Source organism: Oncorhynchus kisutch, linkage group LG7 (assembly GCF_002021735.2).
Source record: "Oncorhynchus kisutch isolate 150728-3 linkage group LG7, Okis_V2, whole genome shotgun sequence".
NCBI classification, from domain to species: domain Eukaryota; kingdom Metazoa; phylum Chordata; class Actinopteri; order Salmoniformes; family Salmonidae; genus Oncorhynchus; species Oncorhynchus kisutch.
In genome coordinates, this window is record NC_034180.2 from 20449547 (window position 1) to 20470262 (window position 20716).

The 20716-nt window shown below is 44.7% G+C and overlaps 1 protein-coding gene across 2 annotated transcripts in view; it reads left to right on the plus strand.

Moving 5' to 3' along the window:
• The window catches only part of syne3 (spectrin repeat containing, nuclear envelope family member 3), a 45294-nt gene that overhangs the window by 17289 nt on the left and 7289 nt on the right, over positions 1-20716 (plus strand). For both annotated transcript variants that reach the window (XM_031828667.1, XM_031828668.1), the window contains 11 exons: positions 2264-2400; positions 5136-5310; positions 6047-6229; positions 6611-6754; positions 7014-7148; positions 8175-8336; positions 8579-8751; positions 9172-10240; positions 13057-13215; positions 18756-18953; positions 20045-20089. In XM_031828667.1, the coding sequence (XP_031684527.1) occupies positions 2264-2400; positions 5136-5310; positions 6047-6229; positions 6611-6754; positions 7014-7148; positions 8175-8336; positions 8579-8751; positions 9172-10240; positions 13057-13215; positions 18756-18953; positions 20045-20089 (2580 nt within the window). The remainder of the gene's footprint in view (positions 1-2263; positions 2401-5135; positions 5311-6046; positions 6230-6610; positions 6755-7013; positions 7149-8174; positions 8337-8578; positions 8752-9171; positions 10241-13056; positions 13216-18755; positions 18954-20044; positions 20090-20716) is intronic.

The window sequence follows — 20716 nt, forward strand, 5'->3', positions numbered from 1 at the left end:
TTGCTCTGCATGGGTAACGCTTCTTCGAGGGTGGCTGTTGTCAATGTGTTCCTGGTTTAAGCCCAGGTAGCGGCGAGGAGAGGGATGGAAGCTACAGTGGGGAGAACAAGTATTTGATACACTGCCGATTTTGCAGGTTTTCCTACTTAAAGCATGTAGAGGTCTGTAATTTTTTATCATAGGTACACTTCAACTGTGAGAGATGGAATCTAAAACATAAATCCAGAAAATCACATTGTATGATTAAGTAATTCATTTGCATTTTATTGCATGACATAAGTATTTGATACATCAGAAAAGCAAAACTTAATATTTGGTACAGAAACCTTTGTTTGGAAATACAGAGATCATACGTTTCCTGTAGTTCTTGACCAGGTTTGCACACACTGCAGCAGGGATTTTGGCCCACTCCTCCATACAGACCTTCTCCAGATCCTTCAGGTTTCGGGGCTGTCAATGGACAATACGGACTTTCATGGAGCCACTCCTTAGTTGCCCTGGCTGTGTGTTTAGGGTCGTTGTCATGCTGGAAGACCCAGTCACGACCCATCTTCAATGCACTTACTGAGGGAAGGAGGTTGTTGGCCAAGATCTCGCGATACATGGCCCCATCCATCCTCCCCTCAATATGGTGCAGTCGTCCTGTCCCCTTTGCAGAAAAGCATCCCCAATGAATGATGTTTCCACCTCCATGCTTCACGGTTGGGATGGTGTTCTTGGGGTTGTACTCATCCTTCTTCTTCCTCCAAACACAGCGAGTGGAGTTTAGACCAAAAATCTATTTTTGTCTCATCAGACCACATGACCTTCTCCCATTCCTCCTCTGGATCATCCAGATGGTCATTGGCAAACTTCAGACGGGCCTGGACATGCGCTGGCTTGAGCAAGGGGACCTTGCGTGCGCTGCAGGATTTGAATCCATGACGGCGTAGTGTGTTACTAATGATTTTCTTTGAGACTGTGGTTCCAGCTCTCTTCAGGTCATTGACCAGGTCCTGCCGTGTAGTTCTGGGCTGATCCCTCACCTTCCTCGTGATCACTGATGCCCCGCGAGGTGAGATCTTGCATGGAGCCCCAGACCGAGGGTGATTGACCGTCATCTTGAACTTCTTCCATTTTCTAATAATTGCGCCAACAGTTGTTGCCTTATAAGCTCCTTGCCTATTGTCCTCTAGCCCATCCCAGCCTTGTGCAGGTCTACAATTTCACCCCTGATGTCCTTACACAGCTCTATGGTCTTGGCCATTGTGGAGAGGTTGGAGTCTGTTTGATTGAGTGTGTGTGGACAGGTGTCTTTTATACAGGTAACGAGTTCAAACAGGTGCAGTTAATACAGATAATGAGTGGAGAACAGGAGGGCTTCTTAAAGAAAAACTAACAGAGTCTGTGAGAGCCGGAATTCTTACTGGCTGGTAGGTGATCAAATACTTATGTCATGCAATAAAATGCTAATTAATTACTTAAATCATACAATGTGATTTTCTGGATTTTTGTTTTATATTCCATCTCTCACAGTTGAAGTGTACCTATGATAAAAAATACAGACCTCTAGATGCTTTGTAAGTAAGAAACACTGCTGATTTGGCAGGTTATCAAATACTTCTTCTCCCCACTGTATACTGTTACACTGGCAATACTAAAGTGCCTATAAGAACATCCAATAGTCAAAGGTATATGAAATACAAATCGTATAGCGAGAAATATTCCTATAATAACTACAACCTAAAACTTCTTACCTGGGAATATTGAAGACTCATGTTAAAAGGAACCACCAGTTTTCATATGTTCTCATGTTCTGAGCAAGGAACTTATACGTTAGCTTTCTTACATGGCACATATTGCACTTTTACTTTCTTCTCCAACACCTTGTTTTTGCATTATTTAAACCAAATTGAACATGTTTCATTATTTATTTGAGGCTAAATTGATTTTATTGATGTATTATATTAGGTTAAAATAAGTGTTCATTCAGTAATTGTTGTAATTGTCATTATTACAAATAAATATTTAAAAAATTGTCAAAAAATTGCTTGACATTAATGTGAATTACGTTAAGTTTAAACATTTTCTAGTCTATGGGAGAAAGATCTTGTATAACAGTTTAACTCTGGCACTAAGGAGGAAATTAAGTTAGCGTTTATCACATTTGGTTGTTGGTGTGTGTTTTGTGTGCAGAGAACGAGTTGCCTGGTGCCCAGGCTGGTCTCTGTGATAGGTTTTTAAACAATTGTTCTTATTTTCCCTTTTGGTATTCCCCTCTCAGAATGTTCGGAATACTCTGTCAGCAGAGGAATCCCAGGTGGAGAACCTCAAGGCCCAGCTTAAAGAACTCTTCCGCTTTTCCCAAGATTCCCGGCATCTCTCTGACGACGTCCTGGCTGTGGTGAAGGAGCACCAGAGGTGAGTGGACAATCAGAGCACTTGACAGTGTAGAAGAAGAGTGACGATGGAGAGTAAGATGCTTTTTAAGATTTAACACATGGAATCATACAGTAACCAAAACGGTGTGAAACAAATCAAAATATATTTCCGATTCTTCAATAGTTGTGGGTAATAATAAAAAATCACTGACAGTGTCACCAGCAAAGCACCATCACACCACCTCCTCCATGCTTCACAGTGGGAACCACACATGCGGAGAACATCCGTTCACATACTCTGCGTCTCACAAAGACACGGCGCTTGGAACCAAAAATCTCAAATTTGGATTCGTCATACCAAAGGACAGATTTCCACCGGTCTAATGTCCATTGCTCGCGTTTCTTTGCCCAAGCAAGTCTCTTCTCCTTATTGGTGTCCTTTTTAGTAGTTGTATCTTTGCAGCAATTTGACCATGAAGGCCTGATTCACACAGTCTCCTCTGAACAGTTGATGTTGAGATGTCTGTTACTTGAACTCTATGAAGCATTTATTTGGGCTGCAATCTGAGGTGCAGTTAACTCTAATTAACTTTTCCTCTGCAGCAGAGGTAACTCTGGGTCTTCCTTTCCTTTGGCGGTCCTCATGAGAGCCAGTTTCATCATAGCGCTTGATGGTTTGTGTGACTGCACTTGAAGAGCGTTCAAAGTTCTTGACATTTTCCGAATTGACTGACCTTAAAGTAAATTTTGCTTATTTGAGCTGTTCTTGCCATAATATGGACTTGGACTTTTACCAACTAAGGCGATCTTCTGTATATCACCCCTACCTTGACACAACACAGCCATAATGCTCAAACGCATTAAGGAAAGAAATTCCACAAATTAACTTTTAACAAGGCACACCTGTTAATTGAAATGCATTCCAGGTGACTACCTCGTGAAGCTGGTTGAGAGAATGCCAAGAGTGTGCAAAGCTGTCATCAAGGCAAAGGGTGGCTACATTGAAGAATCTCAAATATAACATATATTTTGATTTGTTTAACATCTGTTCATGATGTTGATGTTTTCACTATTATTATTATACAATGTAGAAAAAAAGAAAGAAAGAAAAACCCTTGAATGAGTTGTTGTCCACACTTTTGATGGTACTCTAATTGCAAAAGTATGTGGACACCCCTTCAAATTAGTGGATTCCACTATTTCAGCCATACCCATTGGTGACAGGTGTATAAAAACGAGCACACATACATGCAATCTTCGTAGACACACATTGGCAGTAGAATGGCTTTACTGAAGAGCTCAGTGACTTATCTGTGTGGCACAGACATAGGATGCCACTTTTCCAATAAGCAGTTAGTCAAATTCTTGCCCTGCTAGAGCTGTGCCTGTCTACTCGAAGTGCTGTTATTGTGAAGTGGAAATGTCTAGGAGCAGCAACGGATCAGCTGCGACGTAGTAGGCCACACAAGCTCACAGAACAGGACGACTGAGTGCTGAAGCACGTTGCGGGTAATAATTTATCCTCTGTTGCAACACTCACTACCGATTTTCCAAACTGCCTCTGGAAGCAAAGTCAACACTAACTGTTTGTCGGGAGCTTCATGATAGTTTCCATGGCCGAGCAGCCGTACACAAGCCTAAGATCACCATACACAATGCCAAGCATCAGCTAGAGTGGTGTAAAGCTCGGTGGCATTGGACTCTGGAGCAGTGGAAACGTGCTCTCTGGAGTGATGAATCATGCTTCACAATCTGGTAGTCCGATGGACTAATCTGGGTTTGGCAGATGCCAGTAAACGCTACTTGCCCGAATGCATAGTACCAACTGTAAAGTTTGGTGGAGGAGGAATAATGGTCTTGGGCTGTTTTTCATGGTTTGGCTAGGCCCCTTAGTTCCAGTGAAGGGAAATCTTAACTCTATAGCATACATTGAGTTTCTAGACAATTCTGTGCTTCCAACTTTGTGGCAACAGTTTTGGGAAGGCCCTTTCCTGTTTCAGCATGACAATGCCCCCTTGCACAAAGCGAGGTCCATGCAGAAATGGTTTGTCGAGATCGGTGTGGAAGAACTTGACTGGCCTGCGCAGAGCACTGTCCTCAACCCCATCGGACATCTTTGGGATGAATTGGACCACCGACTAATTGCCCAACATCAGTGCCCGACCTCACTAATGCGCTTGTGGCTGAATGGAAGCAAGTCCCCACAGCAATGTTTCAACATCTAGTGGAAAGCCATCCCAGAAGAGTGGATACTGTTATAGCAGCAAAGGGGGGACCAACTCCATATTAATGCCCATGATTTTGGAATGAGATGTTTGACGAGCAAGTGTCCACATAGTTTTGGTCATGTAGTGTATGTTTTCAAAACCGTTTACTGATATTCTGATTATTTCCAGGGATACACACAACATCCTGAAATATGTGTAGATATCTTTGTTAGAAAGAATACTATATTCCCCTTGACGGAGTGATGCTGAATGTAAAAACATGGCTCAATTTATTCCACTTTCCCTTACTGATTAGCTTTTGATGTTGTATGATAATTCATGCAAACAGTCTTTGCTCTCTCTATAGGGAAAGACAGGATGTCTATGCTGTTCTATAACATAATAATTTATTGAAACGTACAGTGATTACTTGGTTAAATGTATAAGCTGCAATTTTCCTCTGACTTTTTACTGTTTTTAAATATATACAGTACATTTTGTATTTTGCATGCAATGCACCATATCTAGCCTGTTTGAAGCCCGTCTCCTCTCCCCTGTCTGCCTATAGTGTGAAGTGTCGCGCAATGAAGCTATGTGTGGAGTCAGAGACAGGGCTGAGACTGGTGCTGCAGGACCCTCTGCATGGCTTCTCTCAGTGGAGCCAGCTGGTCTCTCAGGTGCTGGAGGCCTCAGCAGAGGTGTCTGAGTTCTCCCACATCGCCTTGCTAGTGCAGAACATCGAGGTATAAACACCACACTGCACTGCAGGCTGCTACTGATTTGATCAACTATTATTCCACCATGGGAAATGTTTTTGGTCATGTGCTTAAAAGGGATGTAGCAGGACATGATACAGAAAACATACAATGCAGCTAATTCAACACTGTAAAATGCATCGAGAAAAGGTGACCTTCAATCCCATCAATCAAGCAGCTAAACCAGAAACCAAACTTGTAGTCGCTGTGGCACTCAAGGCCTGGAGACCTCCACTGTAATAATGATATACTGTAGTCATGGTACCTTAATTAGGTCAGCTATGGAAATCCATTCAGCCCTACAGACAGACAGTACTTGACAGAGATTGGCTTGGGCCGTGTCCGAAATGGCACCCTATTCCCTGTTTAGTGCACTACTTTTGATCAGGGCCCATAGGGCTGTGGTCAAAAGTAGTGAACTATATATGGAATAGGGTGTCAAAAGTAGTGTACTATATATGGAAGAGACTGCCATTTGAGCCTTCTCCATCATTAAATTGAATCTATTGCTTTCCCTATATAACCTCCTCCCCTCCAGACATGGGAATACTGAAAGCACAGGTCAGGGAGTTCAATCATTTCCTGATCTATGAAAAAGAGACATCTGAGGATCATGCTTGCTTTTCGTTGACACAGAGGAATGTGTGATTTAGATGCCCCGAGGCACATATTTCTACTTTTTTTTCTGTCTTTGTTTCCTCTATTTCTTTCTATCCCCCTACAGAGGTTGATGATGCAAAGTCTACAGCTGCAAGAGCGGTTGAGTCTGCTGCAGGTGAAGAGAGATCTGCTGGTTTCAGTGTTTGGCTCTGACAGAGCAGAGAGTCTACTGACGGAGCTCAACGCCGCCGTGAAGAACCGAGAGCTACTGCACAGCCAGCTTCTGCAGAGGAAGGGAAGACTGCAGGTGTGTGAGTGCGTTCGTGTGTGTGTCATTGGGCTCTGGTCATATGTAGGTCATTATTAGGGAATGGGGTGCCATTTGGGATGGAATGTAATTTTTGTTATAAACTGGGTGGTTCGAGCCCTGAATGCTGATTGGCTGACAGCTGTGGTATATCAGACCGTATACCACGGGTATGAGAAAAATATGTATTTTTGTTCTAATTATGTTGGTAACCAGTTTATAATAGCAATAAGATACCTCGGGGGTTTGTGGTATATGGCCAATATACCACGGCTAAGGGGTGTATCCAGGCACTCCGCGTTGCGTCGTACAGCCCTTAACCGTGGTATATTGGCCATATACCACACCCCCTCGTGCCTTATTGCTTACGTATGTCCTTAGGGTTTGATCTCGAGGACGAAGGACTTTGGCGACGCCTACGAGTCAATCAGGAGCAAGCTGACCCTCCTGAGAGACAGACTGATCTCAGCAGACATCCTCCAACCAGACATACTGGCCAAGAAGAGCCAGTCAGACCAGCTACGGGTGGGTCACTTACTACATTCTTAACCTGTGGCTCATTCTCAATTAATCTTTCCTTGCATCCTCTCTCCTCACCTCCTTCTCAAAGGCATTGGAGAAGGTTCGAGTGGAGTGACCTTCTCCTCCAATATGGTTGGCAAGGAAGCAAGGAATTGAGGATAGATGAATTGAGATTGAGCCTGTGTCCAGGGGGTCCTATGAGACTCATTTAGAACATATAAGCATGTATAAAGCATTCATAAAGTTGCTTTGTGTCTCTCAGGGGATCAAGAAGGACTTGGAGGACTGTGAGGCCCACATCACAGCTCTGGAGACTCTGGTGTCATCCAGCTCCACTAACAAGACCCGGTCTGAGAGACTGTATGGGGACTGGAGGAACCTATACAAGGCAGTCCGGGTAAGAATGGAAGGATTTGACTAAGCAGAAGTTTTGAAAAATATGATACTTTAGGGGCAAAAAATTGCTTTTGAAATTAATAACATTTCCTATTCATCAATCTGTGTATTTGTGAAGTAATATTTTAGCATGTGATTTCATTTGCTTAATGTGTTGTGTATCCCTGTGTGAGTTTTGTTATACACTCACCTTCAGACAGTGAGTCCTGTGACTTGCTATATAAAGCAGGCAGGCATCGAGGCATTCAGTTACTGTTCGATTGAATGTTAGAATGGGCAAAACGAGTGACCTAAGCGACTTTGGGCGTGGTACGATCGTCAATGTCAGGCACGCCGCATCCATTATCTCAGAAACGGCCGACCTCCTGGGCTTTTCACGCATGACAGTGTTTAGGGTTTACTGAGAAGGGTGTGAAAAACAAAATGGGCGCAAACAGCTCGTTAATGAGAGAGGTCGAAGGAGAATGGCAAGAATCGTGCAAGCTAACAGGCAGGCCACAACAGACAAATAACAGCGCAGAACAGCATCTCGGAAGGCACAACTCGTCAATCCTTGTCATGGATGGGCTATTGCAGCAGACGACCACATTGTGTTCCACTCTTGTCAGCTAAAAACAAGAAGAAGCGGCTCCAGTGGGCACACGATCACCAAAACCAACGCAATCACCAACACTGGACAAATGAGCAGTGGAAAAACATTACCTGGAACATTAACAGCGACTTCAGTTTACTTGAGTGGCCTTCGCAGTCCCCAGACCTCAACTGAACAGAGCATCTTTGGGTTGAGATGGAACGGGCTGTTAGCAGCATGAATGTACCGCCGTCCAATCTGCAGCAACTATGTGATTCTGTTGCGTCAGCATGGACCAACATCCCTGTAGAATATTTATGACACCTTGTAGAATGCCCCAAATAATTCAGGCTGTTCTGGAGGCAAGGGGCGGGGTCCACCCCGGTACTAGATGGGTGTACCTAATAAACCGGCACTGAGTGTATATCTTTTGATATTAACGTTTGTGTGTGGCAGGTGAAGGGGAACGAGAGTGAGGAGAGCATCAGGGAGCACGAGAGTTTCCATGAGAGCCTGCTGAATGTAGAGAAGTGGCTGATGATTATGAGGCAGAAGCTGGAGTCCTACCGCAGTTCTGCTGGGGAGTGGAGCGTGGACAACAGACAGCATGAAGCTGAGGTACTGACATACCACACATCTGTTATGTGGCACTGATTATGGCTGTTTTGATGAAGATAGACAAACATGACTAGGCACTGGACTACTATGGAGAGGATATCCTGTGTTAAAATTTTTTTAATAAAATGTTCTCTACTGACAAAGAGTTATGGGAAATAAACTGTTACTCTGTCCAGTGCTGAACTTGCATGTAGTTAATATGTCACGTCCCATCCTGTGTTATTCCTCCTCCGGTCCTGTAGAGGGCACTAGGTGAGTTCCCAGAGAAGGAGCTGCAGCTGCACCAGACAGAGGTGGAGGGCCAGGGGGTGCTGAAGAGGACCTCCGAGGAGGGACGAGTACACATCCTCAGGGACATGAAGCGCCTGAGAGAGTCCTGGATGGCCCTGCATGACCTCAGCCTCAACCTCTTCAGGTACATTACGCTATAGCGGGCTTGACGGAAAACTCTTAGAATTAGATATAGAACTTTGGAATCAACAACTATGCTTGACAAAGATGGCTGCTATTATCATCACATTCTAGAGCTTTGCACATGTATCGAATCATCCACCCTTGTGAATGATAGTGTCTCTATGGGAGGACTACTCTAGTACCATTACCACTAATGCTACTTCATCTCTAGTTTAGTGTGTTTCAGTGAAGGTTCTCAACAACCTTATATGGCTTGTGCACATCTATCTCCGAAACTTTACCAACCATAGCCTTCTACAAAGAAGTCCATATGTTGCACATGCTGTCCCTGCATCTGGGTGAAAAGTTTTTAATGCGGCCAATTACACACCAATCCTAAGAGATTCCTTCAGTTACTGACTGTCTGCTGTTCCATTCCCAGGCTGCTGAATGGGCACAGCTCCTCTGAGGACCATGACTTAGACATCCAGAGGGTGAGAGGTCAGGCTGGGGAGTTGACAGGCCCAGCTAGGGAGCTCTTTCCTGGGGAGGGAGGAGACCTGATCAAAGGAAGAGGCTCCAGCAGCAGGAGGGAGGGTGCTCCAGAGGGATCCCCAGGAGAGGACCATGGTGTCTGGGTCTCTCAGAGCTATGGATCAGGGTCTGGGAGAGGGGGAAGAACAGGGTCAGGGGCAAGGATGGAGCAAAGCGAAGGGGCAAGTTTTAGAGCAGAAGAGGGTGTGTGGGTCAAGGGAGGGTTCGAGGGCAGTGTGGAGGATATGGATCTCTCTGAACATGGGGAGAGAGAGGGCAGTGGTCAACAGGGTCCAAGGGCGTTAAGCCAAGGAAGCAGTCAGAGACCGGGACAGGGCAGTGGGATTGAAAACAGTGGCAATTGCAGGGAGAAGGGTGGCGGTGAGCACAGCTTTGGCGTTGAGGAGGTGGACTCCATTGCCTGGAGAGGGGGGTATAGTCAGGGAGGAGAGGGGAAGACCAGAGGGGAAACCACAGGGATAAACTCATCAGGCCACACAGGAGGCAGAAGCCCCCAGTGTGGAGTGGTGGGGGGCTCTGGGTCCAGGAGTAGCGGAGTGGTGGGGGGCTCTGGGTCCAGGAGTAGCGGAGTGGTGGGGGGTTCTGATTTTACAGGTAGCGGTGTGATGGAGGGATCAGGCTCTAGGAGTAGCGGAGTGGTGGTAGTCGGGGCGTCTGGGTCCAGCAGTAGCGGGCGGACAGAGGAGTGGGTGGATGAGCAGAGGTCCAGAGGTGTGGCTGAACCTGTGGCCATGGAGGTAGATGTGGGGTTAGGGCAAGGTCATAGTCAGGGCAGCAGAAGCAGCTATAGAGAGGGAACAAGTGAAATGGGAGACCAGAGTGGAAGTGGAGGGGGACACCCGCGACACAGAGGGTCCTTCACCCTGATCAAGACAAAGATGGAGGATCCAGTCATGGACCAAGGCTTTGCTAGAAAAACTTTTGGAGGGCTACAGAGCTCAAGTCAACACACCAGGGTACGGTTTACTATCTACAATGATTCTATTAACTCACAATCACATACTCATTATTTTCTAGTTAATAAAATAATTTCAACTTCAAATGGGCATGGTATAATTACCAATTGTGCAAGTTCTCCCACTTAAAAAGATGAGTGGCCTGTAATTTTCATCATAGGTACACTTCAACTATGACAGACAAAATGAGAAAAAAATCAAGAAAATCACATTAGGATTTTTAATTAGTTTATTTGCAAATGATGGTGGAAAATAAGTATTTGGTCAATAACAAAAGTTATCTCAATACTTTGTTATATACCCTTTGTTGACAATGACAGAGGTCAAACGTTTTCTGTAAGTCTTCACAAGGTTTTCACACACTGTTGCTGGTATTTTGGCCCATTCCTCCATGCAGATCTCCTCTAGGGCAGTGATGTTTTGGGGCTGTTGCTGGACAACACGGACTTTCAACTCCCTCCAAAGATTTTCTATGGGGTTGAGATCTGGAGACTGGCTAGGCCACTCCAGGACCTTGAAATGCTTCTTACGAAGCCACTCCTTCATTGCCCGGGCGGTGTGTTTGGGATCATTGTCATGCTGAAAGACCCAGCCACGTTTCATCTTCAATGCCCTTGCTGATGGTAGGCTTTGTTACTTTGGTCCCAGCTCTCTGCAGGTCATTCACTAGGTCCCCCCGTGTGGTTCTGGGATTTTTGCTCACCGTTCTTGTGATCATTTTGACCCCACAGGGTGAGATCTTGCGTGGAGCCCCAGATCGAGGGAGATTATCAGTGGTCTTGTATGTCTTCCATTTCCTAATAATTGCTCTCACAGTTGATTTCTTCAAACCAAGCTGCTTACCTATTACAGATTCAGTCTTCCCAGCCTGGTGCACGTCTACAATTTTGTTTTGTCCTTTGACAGCTCTTTGGTCTTGGCCATAGTGGAGTTTGGAGTGTGACGGTTTGAGGTTGTGGACAGGTTTCTTTTATACTGATAACAAGTTCAAACAGGTGCCATTAATATAGGTAATGAGTGGAGGACAGAGGAGCATCTTAAAGAAGTAGTTACAGGTCTGTGAGAGCCAGAAATGTTGCTTGTTTGTAGGTGACCAAATACTTATTTTCCACCATAATTTGCAAATGAATTCATAAAAAATCCTACAATGTGATTTTCTGGATTTTTTTTTTTTTTCTTGAAGTGTACCTATGATGAAAATTACAGGCCTCTCTCATCTTTTTAAGTGGGAGAACTTGCACAATTGGTGGCTGACTAAATACTTTTTTGCTCCACTGTAAGCATTAAGGCATGAGGGGGTGTGGTATATGGCCAATGTACCACCCCTAAGGGCTGTTCTTATGGATGACGCAATGCGGATACAGGATGCAGCCGTTAGTCGGGGTATATTGGCCATATACCACAAATCCCCAAGGTTCCTTATTGCTATTATAAACTGGATACAAACATAATTAGAACAGTAAAAATATTTTTGGGGTTGTCATACCCATGTATACGGTCTGACATAACACAGCTTTAAGCCAATCAGCATTCAGGGCTTGAACACCCCGGTTTATAACAACATTTGACATTTTAGTCATTTAGCAGACGCTGCTATCCAGAGTGACTTAGTTAGTGCATTCATCTTAAGATAGCTAGGTGAGACAACCACATATCACAGTCGTATTAGCAAATTTTTCCTCAATACAGAAGTTATCAGCAAAGTCAGTGCTAGTAGGAAAAGACAAATTTAAGTTTTGTTTTTTGGACGGGGGGGGGGGATTTCTTATTTAAGATACTCTTTGAAGATGTACGTTTCAGACGTTTTCGGGAATATGGGAAGGGACTCTTCTGTCCTAGCATCAGAGAGAAGCTGGTTCCACTATTGGGGGACCAGGACAGAGAAGAGCTTTGACTGGGCTAGGCAGGAGCTGACCTCCTGTAGGGGTGGGACGGCCAACAGACCGGAGGTGGCAGACTGGAGTGCTCGGGTTGAGATGTGAGGTTTGAGCATAGCCTGAAGGTAGGGAGGGGCAGTTCCCCTTGCTGCTCTGTAGGCACGCACCATGGTCCTCTCCATGCCACCTGACAGGCGCGACCTGCCAGGTTGAATGCAATCCAGGAGTGTGCAGAGCCTGAGATGTACGCACAGCCCTGAGAAGGTGGAGGGGAGGATTTGATGTTTCACGGTGTCGAAGGCAGAGGATAGATCTAGGAGGATGAGAACAGAGGAGAAAGAGTCAGCTTTGGCAGAGCAGAGAGCCTCTGTGACACAGAGGAGAGCAGTTTCAGTTGAGTGACCCAATTTGAAGCCAGACTGGTTAGGATGAAGATCGTTCTGAGAGAGATAACAAGTTGGTGAGTGACAGCATGCTCAAGTGTTTTGGGAAGAAAATAAAGAAGGGATATCTGTCTGTAGTTTTTGACATCGGAAGGGTCGAGTGTTCGTTTCTTGGGCAGAGGAGCGGCTCTGGCCATCTTGAAGTTGCAGGGGACGCAGCCAGTGTTCAGGGATGAGTTGATGAGGGAAGTGAGGAATGGGAGAAGGTCTCCAGAGATGGTCTGGAGGAGGGGATGTTGTCGGGTGGCTGGACATCACTAGTCGCAGGATGGAAAAAGATGTTAGTTCTGTCTAAGTGGGACCAGTGGACTCAATAGGCTGAGTGAATGAGGAGCGGATGTCGTCAACCTTTTCTTAAAAGTAATTGACTCATCACTCAATATTCTCATTAACTGATATTACACTTCCGTTATAAACCAGAATATTTAGAAAATTAGGTAACTGATTCTCTTTTGTGAAATATCACCTCAAGTAAGTTGTTGTTGTGGTCCTTCAGGCAGATCCAGGGTCAGCTCTGAGTGCAGCGGAGTACGAGGACAGGAGGAGGATTTTTGAGGCCTGGCTACAGAAGGAAAACGATACTCTTTCAGGGATTCTCAACACCAAGGGACCGCTGAGCACCAGAGAACTCAAGATCAGGCAGAACACACTCAAGGTTGGTGCTAATGAATTCTCTCAGAAATATACAGTATTCCACTCCTGTTTATATTCACACAGAAATAATGAGGTACTCAAGTGCTGTGGCCATCTTATGGTTAGACTTTTAAAAAATTTAAACATTGATTTCAACTTTATTTAACCAGGTAGGCCAGTTGAGAACAAGTTATCATTTACAACTGCGACCTGGCCAAGATAAAGCAAAGCAGTGCAACAAAAACAACAGAGTTACACCTGGGATAAACAAATGTACAGTCAGTAACACAATAGAAAATCTGTATTCAGTGTGTGCAAATGAAGCAAGGCAATAAACAGGCCAATAGTGGCAAAGTAATTACAATTTATCTATTTACACTGGAGTGATATATGTGCAGATGAGGATGTGCAAGTAGAAATACTGGTGTGCAAAAGAGCAGAAAAACAAATATGGGGATGAGGTAAGTAGTTGGTTGGATGGGCTATTTACAGATGGGCTGTGTACAGCTGCAGCGATCAGTAAGCTGCTCTGACAGCTAACGCTTAAGGTTAGTGAGGGGGGGGGGGTTTGCAAGTCGTTCCAGTCATTGGCAGCAGAGAACTGGAAGGAAAGTAGGTGTTGGCTTTGGGGATGACCAATGAAATATACCTGCTGGAGCACGTACTATGGGTGGGTGTTGCTATGGTGACCAGTGAGCTGGTGTAGGCGGAGCTTTACGTAGCAAAGACTTATAGATGACCTGGAGCCAGTGGGTTTGGCGACGAATATGTAGCGAGGACCAGCCAACGAGAGCATACAGGTCGCAGTGGTAGGTAGTATTTGTCATTTTGGTGACAAAATGGATGGCACTGTGATAGACTACATCCAGGTTGCTGAGGAGAGTGTTTGAGGCTATTTTGTAAATATCATTGCCCGGAGTCTAGGATCTGCAGGATAGTCAGTTTTACGAGGGTATGTTTGGCAGCATGAGTGAAGGAGGCTTTGTTGCGAAATAGGAAGCCAATTCTAGATTTAACTTTGGATTAGAGATGCTTAATGTGAGTCTGGTAGGAGAGTTTACAGTCTAGCCAGACACCTAGGTATTTATAGTTGTCCACATATTCTAAGTCAGAACTGTCCTCAGTAGTGATGCTAGTCGGGTGGGTGGGTGTGGGCAGCGATCGGTTGAAGCGCATACATTTAGTTTTACTAGCATTTAAGAGCAGTTGGAGGCCAAGGAAAGAGTCTTGTATGGCGTTGAAGCTCGTTTGGAGGTTTGTTAACACAATGTCTAAAGAAGGGCCAAGATGTATACACAATGGTGTCATCTGTGTAGAGGTGGATCAAAGAATCACCCGCAGAAAGAGTGTCATCATTGATAAATACAGAGGAAAGAGTCGGCCTGGGAATTGAACCCTGTGGCACCCCCATAGAGACTGCCAGAAGTCTGGACAACAGGCCCTCCAATTTGACACACTGAACTCTATCTGAGAAGTAGTTGGTGAACCAGGTGAGGCAGTCATTAGAGAAACCAAGGCTGTTGAGTCTGCTGATAAGAATGCAGTGATTGACAGAGTCGAAGGCCTTGACCAGGTCGATGAAGACGGCTGCACAGTACTGTCTTTTATCAGTGGAGGTTATGATATCGTTTAGGACCTTGAGCGTGGCTGAGGTGCACCCGTGACCAGCTCGGAAACCAGATTGCATAGAGGAGAAGGTACGGTGGGATTCGAAATGCTCAGTGATCTGTTTGTTCACTTGGCTTTCGAAGACTTTAGAAAGGCAGGGCAGGATTGATGTAGGTCTGTAACAGTTTGGGTCTAGAGTGTCTCCCCCTTTGGAGAGGAATCTTTAGGAATCTCAGACGATGCAAAAGAGAGGTTGAACAGACTAGTAATAGGGGTTGCAACAATGGCGGCAGATAATTTTAGGGAGAGGGTCCAGATTGCCTAGCCCAGCTGATTTCTAGGGATCCAGATTTTGCAGCTCTTTCAGAACATCAGCTATCTGGATTTGGGTGAAGGAGAAGCGGGGGGGTTTGGGCCAGTTGCAGCGGGGGTTGCAGAGCTGTTGGCCGGGATGGAAAGGTGGAAGGCATGGCCAGCCGTAGAGAAATGTTTATTGAAAATATCGTGGATTCATCAGTGGTGACAGTGTTTCCTAGTCTCAGTGCAGATGGCATCTGGGAGGAGGTACTCTTATTTTCCATGGACTTTACAGTGTCCCAAAACTATTTGGAATTAGTGCTGCAGGATACAAATTTCTGTTTGAAAAAGCTAGCCATTGCTTTCCTAACTGACTGTGTGTATTGGTTCCTGACTTCCCTGAAAGGTTACATATCGCGGGAGCTATTCGAAGCTAGTGCAATACGCCAGAGGGTGTTTTTGTGCGAGTCAAGGTCAGTCAAGTCTGGAGTGAACCAAGGGCTATATCTGTTCTTAGTTCTACTTTGTAAGGGGCATGCTTATTTGAAGATTGTGAGGAAAAAACTTTTAAATAGCAACCAGGCATCCTCTACTGACGGGATGAGGTCAATATCTTTCCAGGATACCTGGGCCAGGTCAATTAGAAAGGCCTGCTTGCAGAAGTGTTTTAGGGAGCGTTTGACAGTAATGAGGTGGTCATTTGACTGCAGACCCATAACGAACGGACGCAGGCAATGAGGCAGTGATCGTTAAGATCGCACATCGAGAGACTGACATTTTTTCCCATTCCTCCTTGCAAAACAGCTCGAGCTCAGTGAGGTTGGATGGAGAGCATTTGTGAACAGCAGTTTTCAGTTCTTTCCACAGATTCTCGATTGGATTCAGGTCTGGACTTTGACTTGGCCATTCTAACACCTGGATATGTTTATTTTTGAACCATTCCATTGTAGATTTTGCTTTATGTTTTGGATCATTGTCTTGTTGGAAGACAAATCTCCGTCCCAGTCTCAGGTCTTTTGCAGACTCCATCAGGTTTTCTTCCAGAATGGTCCTGTATTTGGCTCCATCCATCTTCCCATCAATTTGAACCATCTTCCCTGTCCCTGCTGAAGAAAAGCAGGCCCAAACCATGATGCTGCCACCACCATGTTTGACAGTGGGGATGGTGTGTTCAGGGTGATGAGCTGTGTTGCTTTTACGCCAAACATAACATTTTGCATTGTTGCCAAAAAGTTCAATTTTGGTTTCATCTGACCAGAGCACCTTCTTCCACATGTTTGGTGTGTCTCCCAGGTGGCTTGTGGCAAACTTTAAACAACATATGGATATCTTTAAGAAATGGCTTTCTTCTTGCCACTCTTCCATAAAGGCCAGATTTGTGCAATATACGACTGATTGTTGTCCTATGGACAGAGTCTCCCACCTCAGCTGTAGATCTCTGCAGTTCATCCAGAGTGATCATGGGCCTCTTGGCTGCATCTCTGATCAGTCTTCTCCTTGTATGAGCTGAAAGTTTAGAGGGACGGCCAGGTCTTGGTAGATTTGCAGTGGTCTGATACTCCTTCTATTTCAATATTATCGCTTGCACAGTGCTCCTTGGGATGTTTAAAGCTTGGGAAATCTTTTTGTATCCAAATCCGGCTTTTAACTTCTTCACAACAGTATCTCGGACCTGCCTGGTGTGTTCCTTGTTCTTCATGATGCTCTCTGCGCTTTTAACGGACCTCTGAGACTATCACAGTGCAGGTGCATTTATACGGAGACTTGATTACACACAGGTGGATTGTATTTATCATCATTAGTCATTTAGGTCAACATTGGATCATTCAGAGATCCTCACTGAACTTCTGGAGAGAGTTTGCTGCACTGAAAGTAAAGGGGCTGAATAATTTTGCACGCCCAATTTTTCCGTTTTTGATTTGTTAAAAAGGTTTGAAATATCCAATAAATGTCGTTCCACTTCATGATTGTGTCCCCCTTGTTGTTGATTCTTCACAAAAAATACAGTTTTATATCTTTATGTTTGAAGCCTGAAATGTGCCAAAAGGTCGCAAAGTTCAAGGGGGCCGAATACTTTCGCAAGGCACTGTATTTCTGGAGAAATGGATCTTTAAAAGGGGCATAGACCTGGATGGTATGACAGAACTCTGCAGGCTATCTCTGCAGTAGATTGCAATTCCGCCCCCTTTTAGCAGTTCGGAAAATGTTGTAATTGGGGTTGGAAATTTCAGAATTTTTGGTGGCCTTCCTATGCCAGGATTCAGACACGGCTAGGACATCAGGGTTGGCTTAAAACAAGTTACTTTGTCAGTAATATACATGCTTTGTGAGAACTTCTGGAGGATGTTATGTTCAGAGTGCACCAAACAAAGCTCTAGGATGGTCGAAAATAATCTTCTGGCCGGCGGAGTTTCTTTAAGAGCCCCGATCACTTGCTGTACGGTTTTGGAAACATAGCATCTTTCATATTAGCGAGAAATAATTTTCAAAAAACAAAAGGTTAAATTACTACACCCTTATAGGGCTGATTGGGGTTCCCGCATCCATATTTCCATGTTACAGCGCATGTTTACTGACGTAGCTATATACGTCTCCGAACACCTGTGTGTAAACAGAAGGCGGATGCGGCAAACGTGTTGTCACTGAAAAATACTGTTGGCTGCAACTGTGTTAAAACTGGTTGAAACAGTGTACAGTAAGTGTCTATTTGTGAAATTATTCTGATGTGATAAGAAAGTAGAAGGCTTTATTTCTAGAACCGTACCGCAGTTGAGAATCAATTTACGTTTCAGAGGATTTGGCTGTTTTGGCTGCCAGAGCCAATTTGCCAAACAGAGCATGTAAGGTCCTTGGACTATAAGGAGTTGTGTTAGGCTCCATTAGTTTATTACTGGGCTAGGTAGAAACATACCTTACAGCAAGGCCCTAACAAATACACACCCCAGATACACACCGCAACCCTTCCAGCGTTCCTCTAGACGGCTAAAATAACTTTTGGCAGCTGTACTGACGGCCAGTACACTTACATCCCAACCAGAAGCTGCCTGACAGTCAGACAGGTTGTGTCCTAAATGCCACCCTACCCACTTGACACACACTGGTTGAATCAGCGTTTCTACGTCATTTCAATGAAATTTCCAACGTGAAATAGACATTGAATTGACATCTGGGTGTATTCTCTATATATACTTTTGATATAGGGCACTGGCCCCAAATAGTGCACTATATAGTAAATAGGGTGCCATTTGGGATGCTAGCAGGCCATGTTAGTGGTTGGAATGTTTTTGTCAGGATAGGATAACAGAGCACAAAGCATGCCTTAATGTCAGCAGACATTGAATCAATGCAGAAAGGGGTTTGAAGATGTTTGCTTCTTTGTTTGGGGATATACAGTATGTATGTGCTGCTGTGGTTTCAGTAGAGAAAAAGGGTTAAGTATTCCTTCAGTATTTACTGCTGTAGCTATTCTTCTGTGCAAAGATCCCGTGTAGACATTACACACACACACTGCTTATTGTTATTACTTTATGCAACAATTCCTCTGCTTACCCCTCAGCCATATGCAACTGTTTAGTCTTCTTCATTCTCCATCCCCCTGTTGTTCACTTGCCTCTTCTCTCCTCCTCCTCTCTCTCTCTCCCGCTCTCTTTCCCACAGACTTTGAGGTCCAGTGTGGGCTGGGGTCAGGAGCAGTTCCAGCTACTGCTGATGTCTGGGGCGGCTGCATCCGGAGCCGGGGACGGGGCTGACCACTGGGCTGAGGATGTGGGTATGGAGGAGATACGTTATCGCTGGATGCTCTACAAGTCCAAACTGAAGGATGTAGGAGACCTCAAGGCTCTGTTGAATGTCAAGGTAAGAGATGCTGTATACATTGTATTGTGCCTCCCAAATGGCACCCTATTCCCTTTATAGTGCACTATTTTTGACCAGGATCTATATGGTTCTCGTCAAAAGTAGTGCACTATATAGGGCAGTGGTCACCAACTCCAAGGAATTCCTAGTCGATCACCAAACATTTCTGTTAATAAAACAACGATAGGGCCTCCCGAGTGGCACAGCGGTATAAGGCACTGCGTCACTACAGATCTGGGTTTGGGAGCCCCATGAGCTCTAGTGGCTCCTTGTGGTGGGCACATGCACGCTGACTTCGGTCGGCAGCTGCATGGTGTTTCCTGTGTCGGCTGGCTTTCGGGTTAACCGGGCAGTGTGTGAAGAAGCAGTGCGGCTTGGTGGTGTCGTGTTTCGGAGGACGCATGGCTCTCGACCTTCGACTCCTGATTACTACTCCCATAACACAAAAAGGGGTAAAACTACCCTAAAACAATTGGTGTGTGTGTACAATGTAGAACATAGTACCAGTAATGGAAACCCTTAGAATGATAGACCATCAGATGCAGGCCATCAGTCCAGTAAAAATAAAGTATGTATATTTTATGCGCACTCAGCTGTGCATCACAATTAATACAACAAATGATCTATTACCAGTTTGATCATATACCAACATTTTAAAAATATATAATTTCAAAATGGTCTGAGAAGAACAACACTGGCAGGGCAATTCAAGCATAGCCATGTATTGGACCTATAACCTACTGCACAAACCTTGTTGCGACAGAGCTCTTTTTAATTGGTTAATGTTGCATAGTCTTACATTTTTCAAGTCATGTTTTTAAACAATCTGAGTGGTAGGTCACGGTTTGCATTTTGACTCGAAAGTGATCTTGACTTAAGGAAAGGTTGGTGACCTCTGATGCTGTGTAAAATGTCCATGCAGCAGAGCGCATTGAAGAGTATCCCATAATAAAGAGATGATACATTGGTCTACCACAAGGGTGCAGTGTATCATCATTGTTAGGTCATGGTCTGACTGAACTGTACTGTATAAAGCATAGTTTTACAGTATTTTTTTTCACAGTATAGTTTTCTGGGTTTATTTCCATTAGGGTGCAAGTGCTGCTGGACAGGAGGAACACACCAGGACAGCTAAGGTACAGTTATCAATCCAGCTCAGAGCTTGTGTCAAAAAAAAAACACAAAAAAAAGCATTCCTTTTAATATTCAGTATAGTTCAAACTGGAAAAACGTGTGATCTGGTGGTCCAAGCTGCGGGCTTTGGAACACATATATTGCTACAGCATGGGTTTGTCTGCATGGGTTTGTCTGCATGGGTTTGTCTGCATTGGTTTGTCTGCATTGGTTTGTCTGCATGGGTTTGTCTGCATTGGTTTGTCTGCATTGGTTTGTCTGCATGGGTTTGTCTGCATGGGTTTGTCTGCATTGGTTTGTCTGCATTGGTTTGTCTGCATTGGTTTGTCTGCATTGGTTTGTCTGCATGGGTTTGTCTGCATGGGTTTGTCTGCATTGGTTTGTCTGCATTGGTTTGTCTGCATGGGTTTGTCTGCATGGGTTTGTCTGCATTGGTTTGTCTGCATGGGTTTGTCTGCATGGGTTTGTCTGCATTGGTTTGTCTGCATTGGTTTGTCTGCATTGGTTTGTCTGCATTGGTTTGTCTGCATGGGTTTGTCTGCATGGGTTTGTCTGCATTGGTTTGTCTGCATTGGTTTGTCTGCATTGGTTTGTCTGCATGGGTTTGTCTGCATGGGTTTGTCTGCATG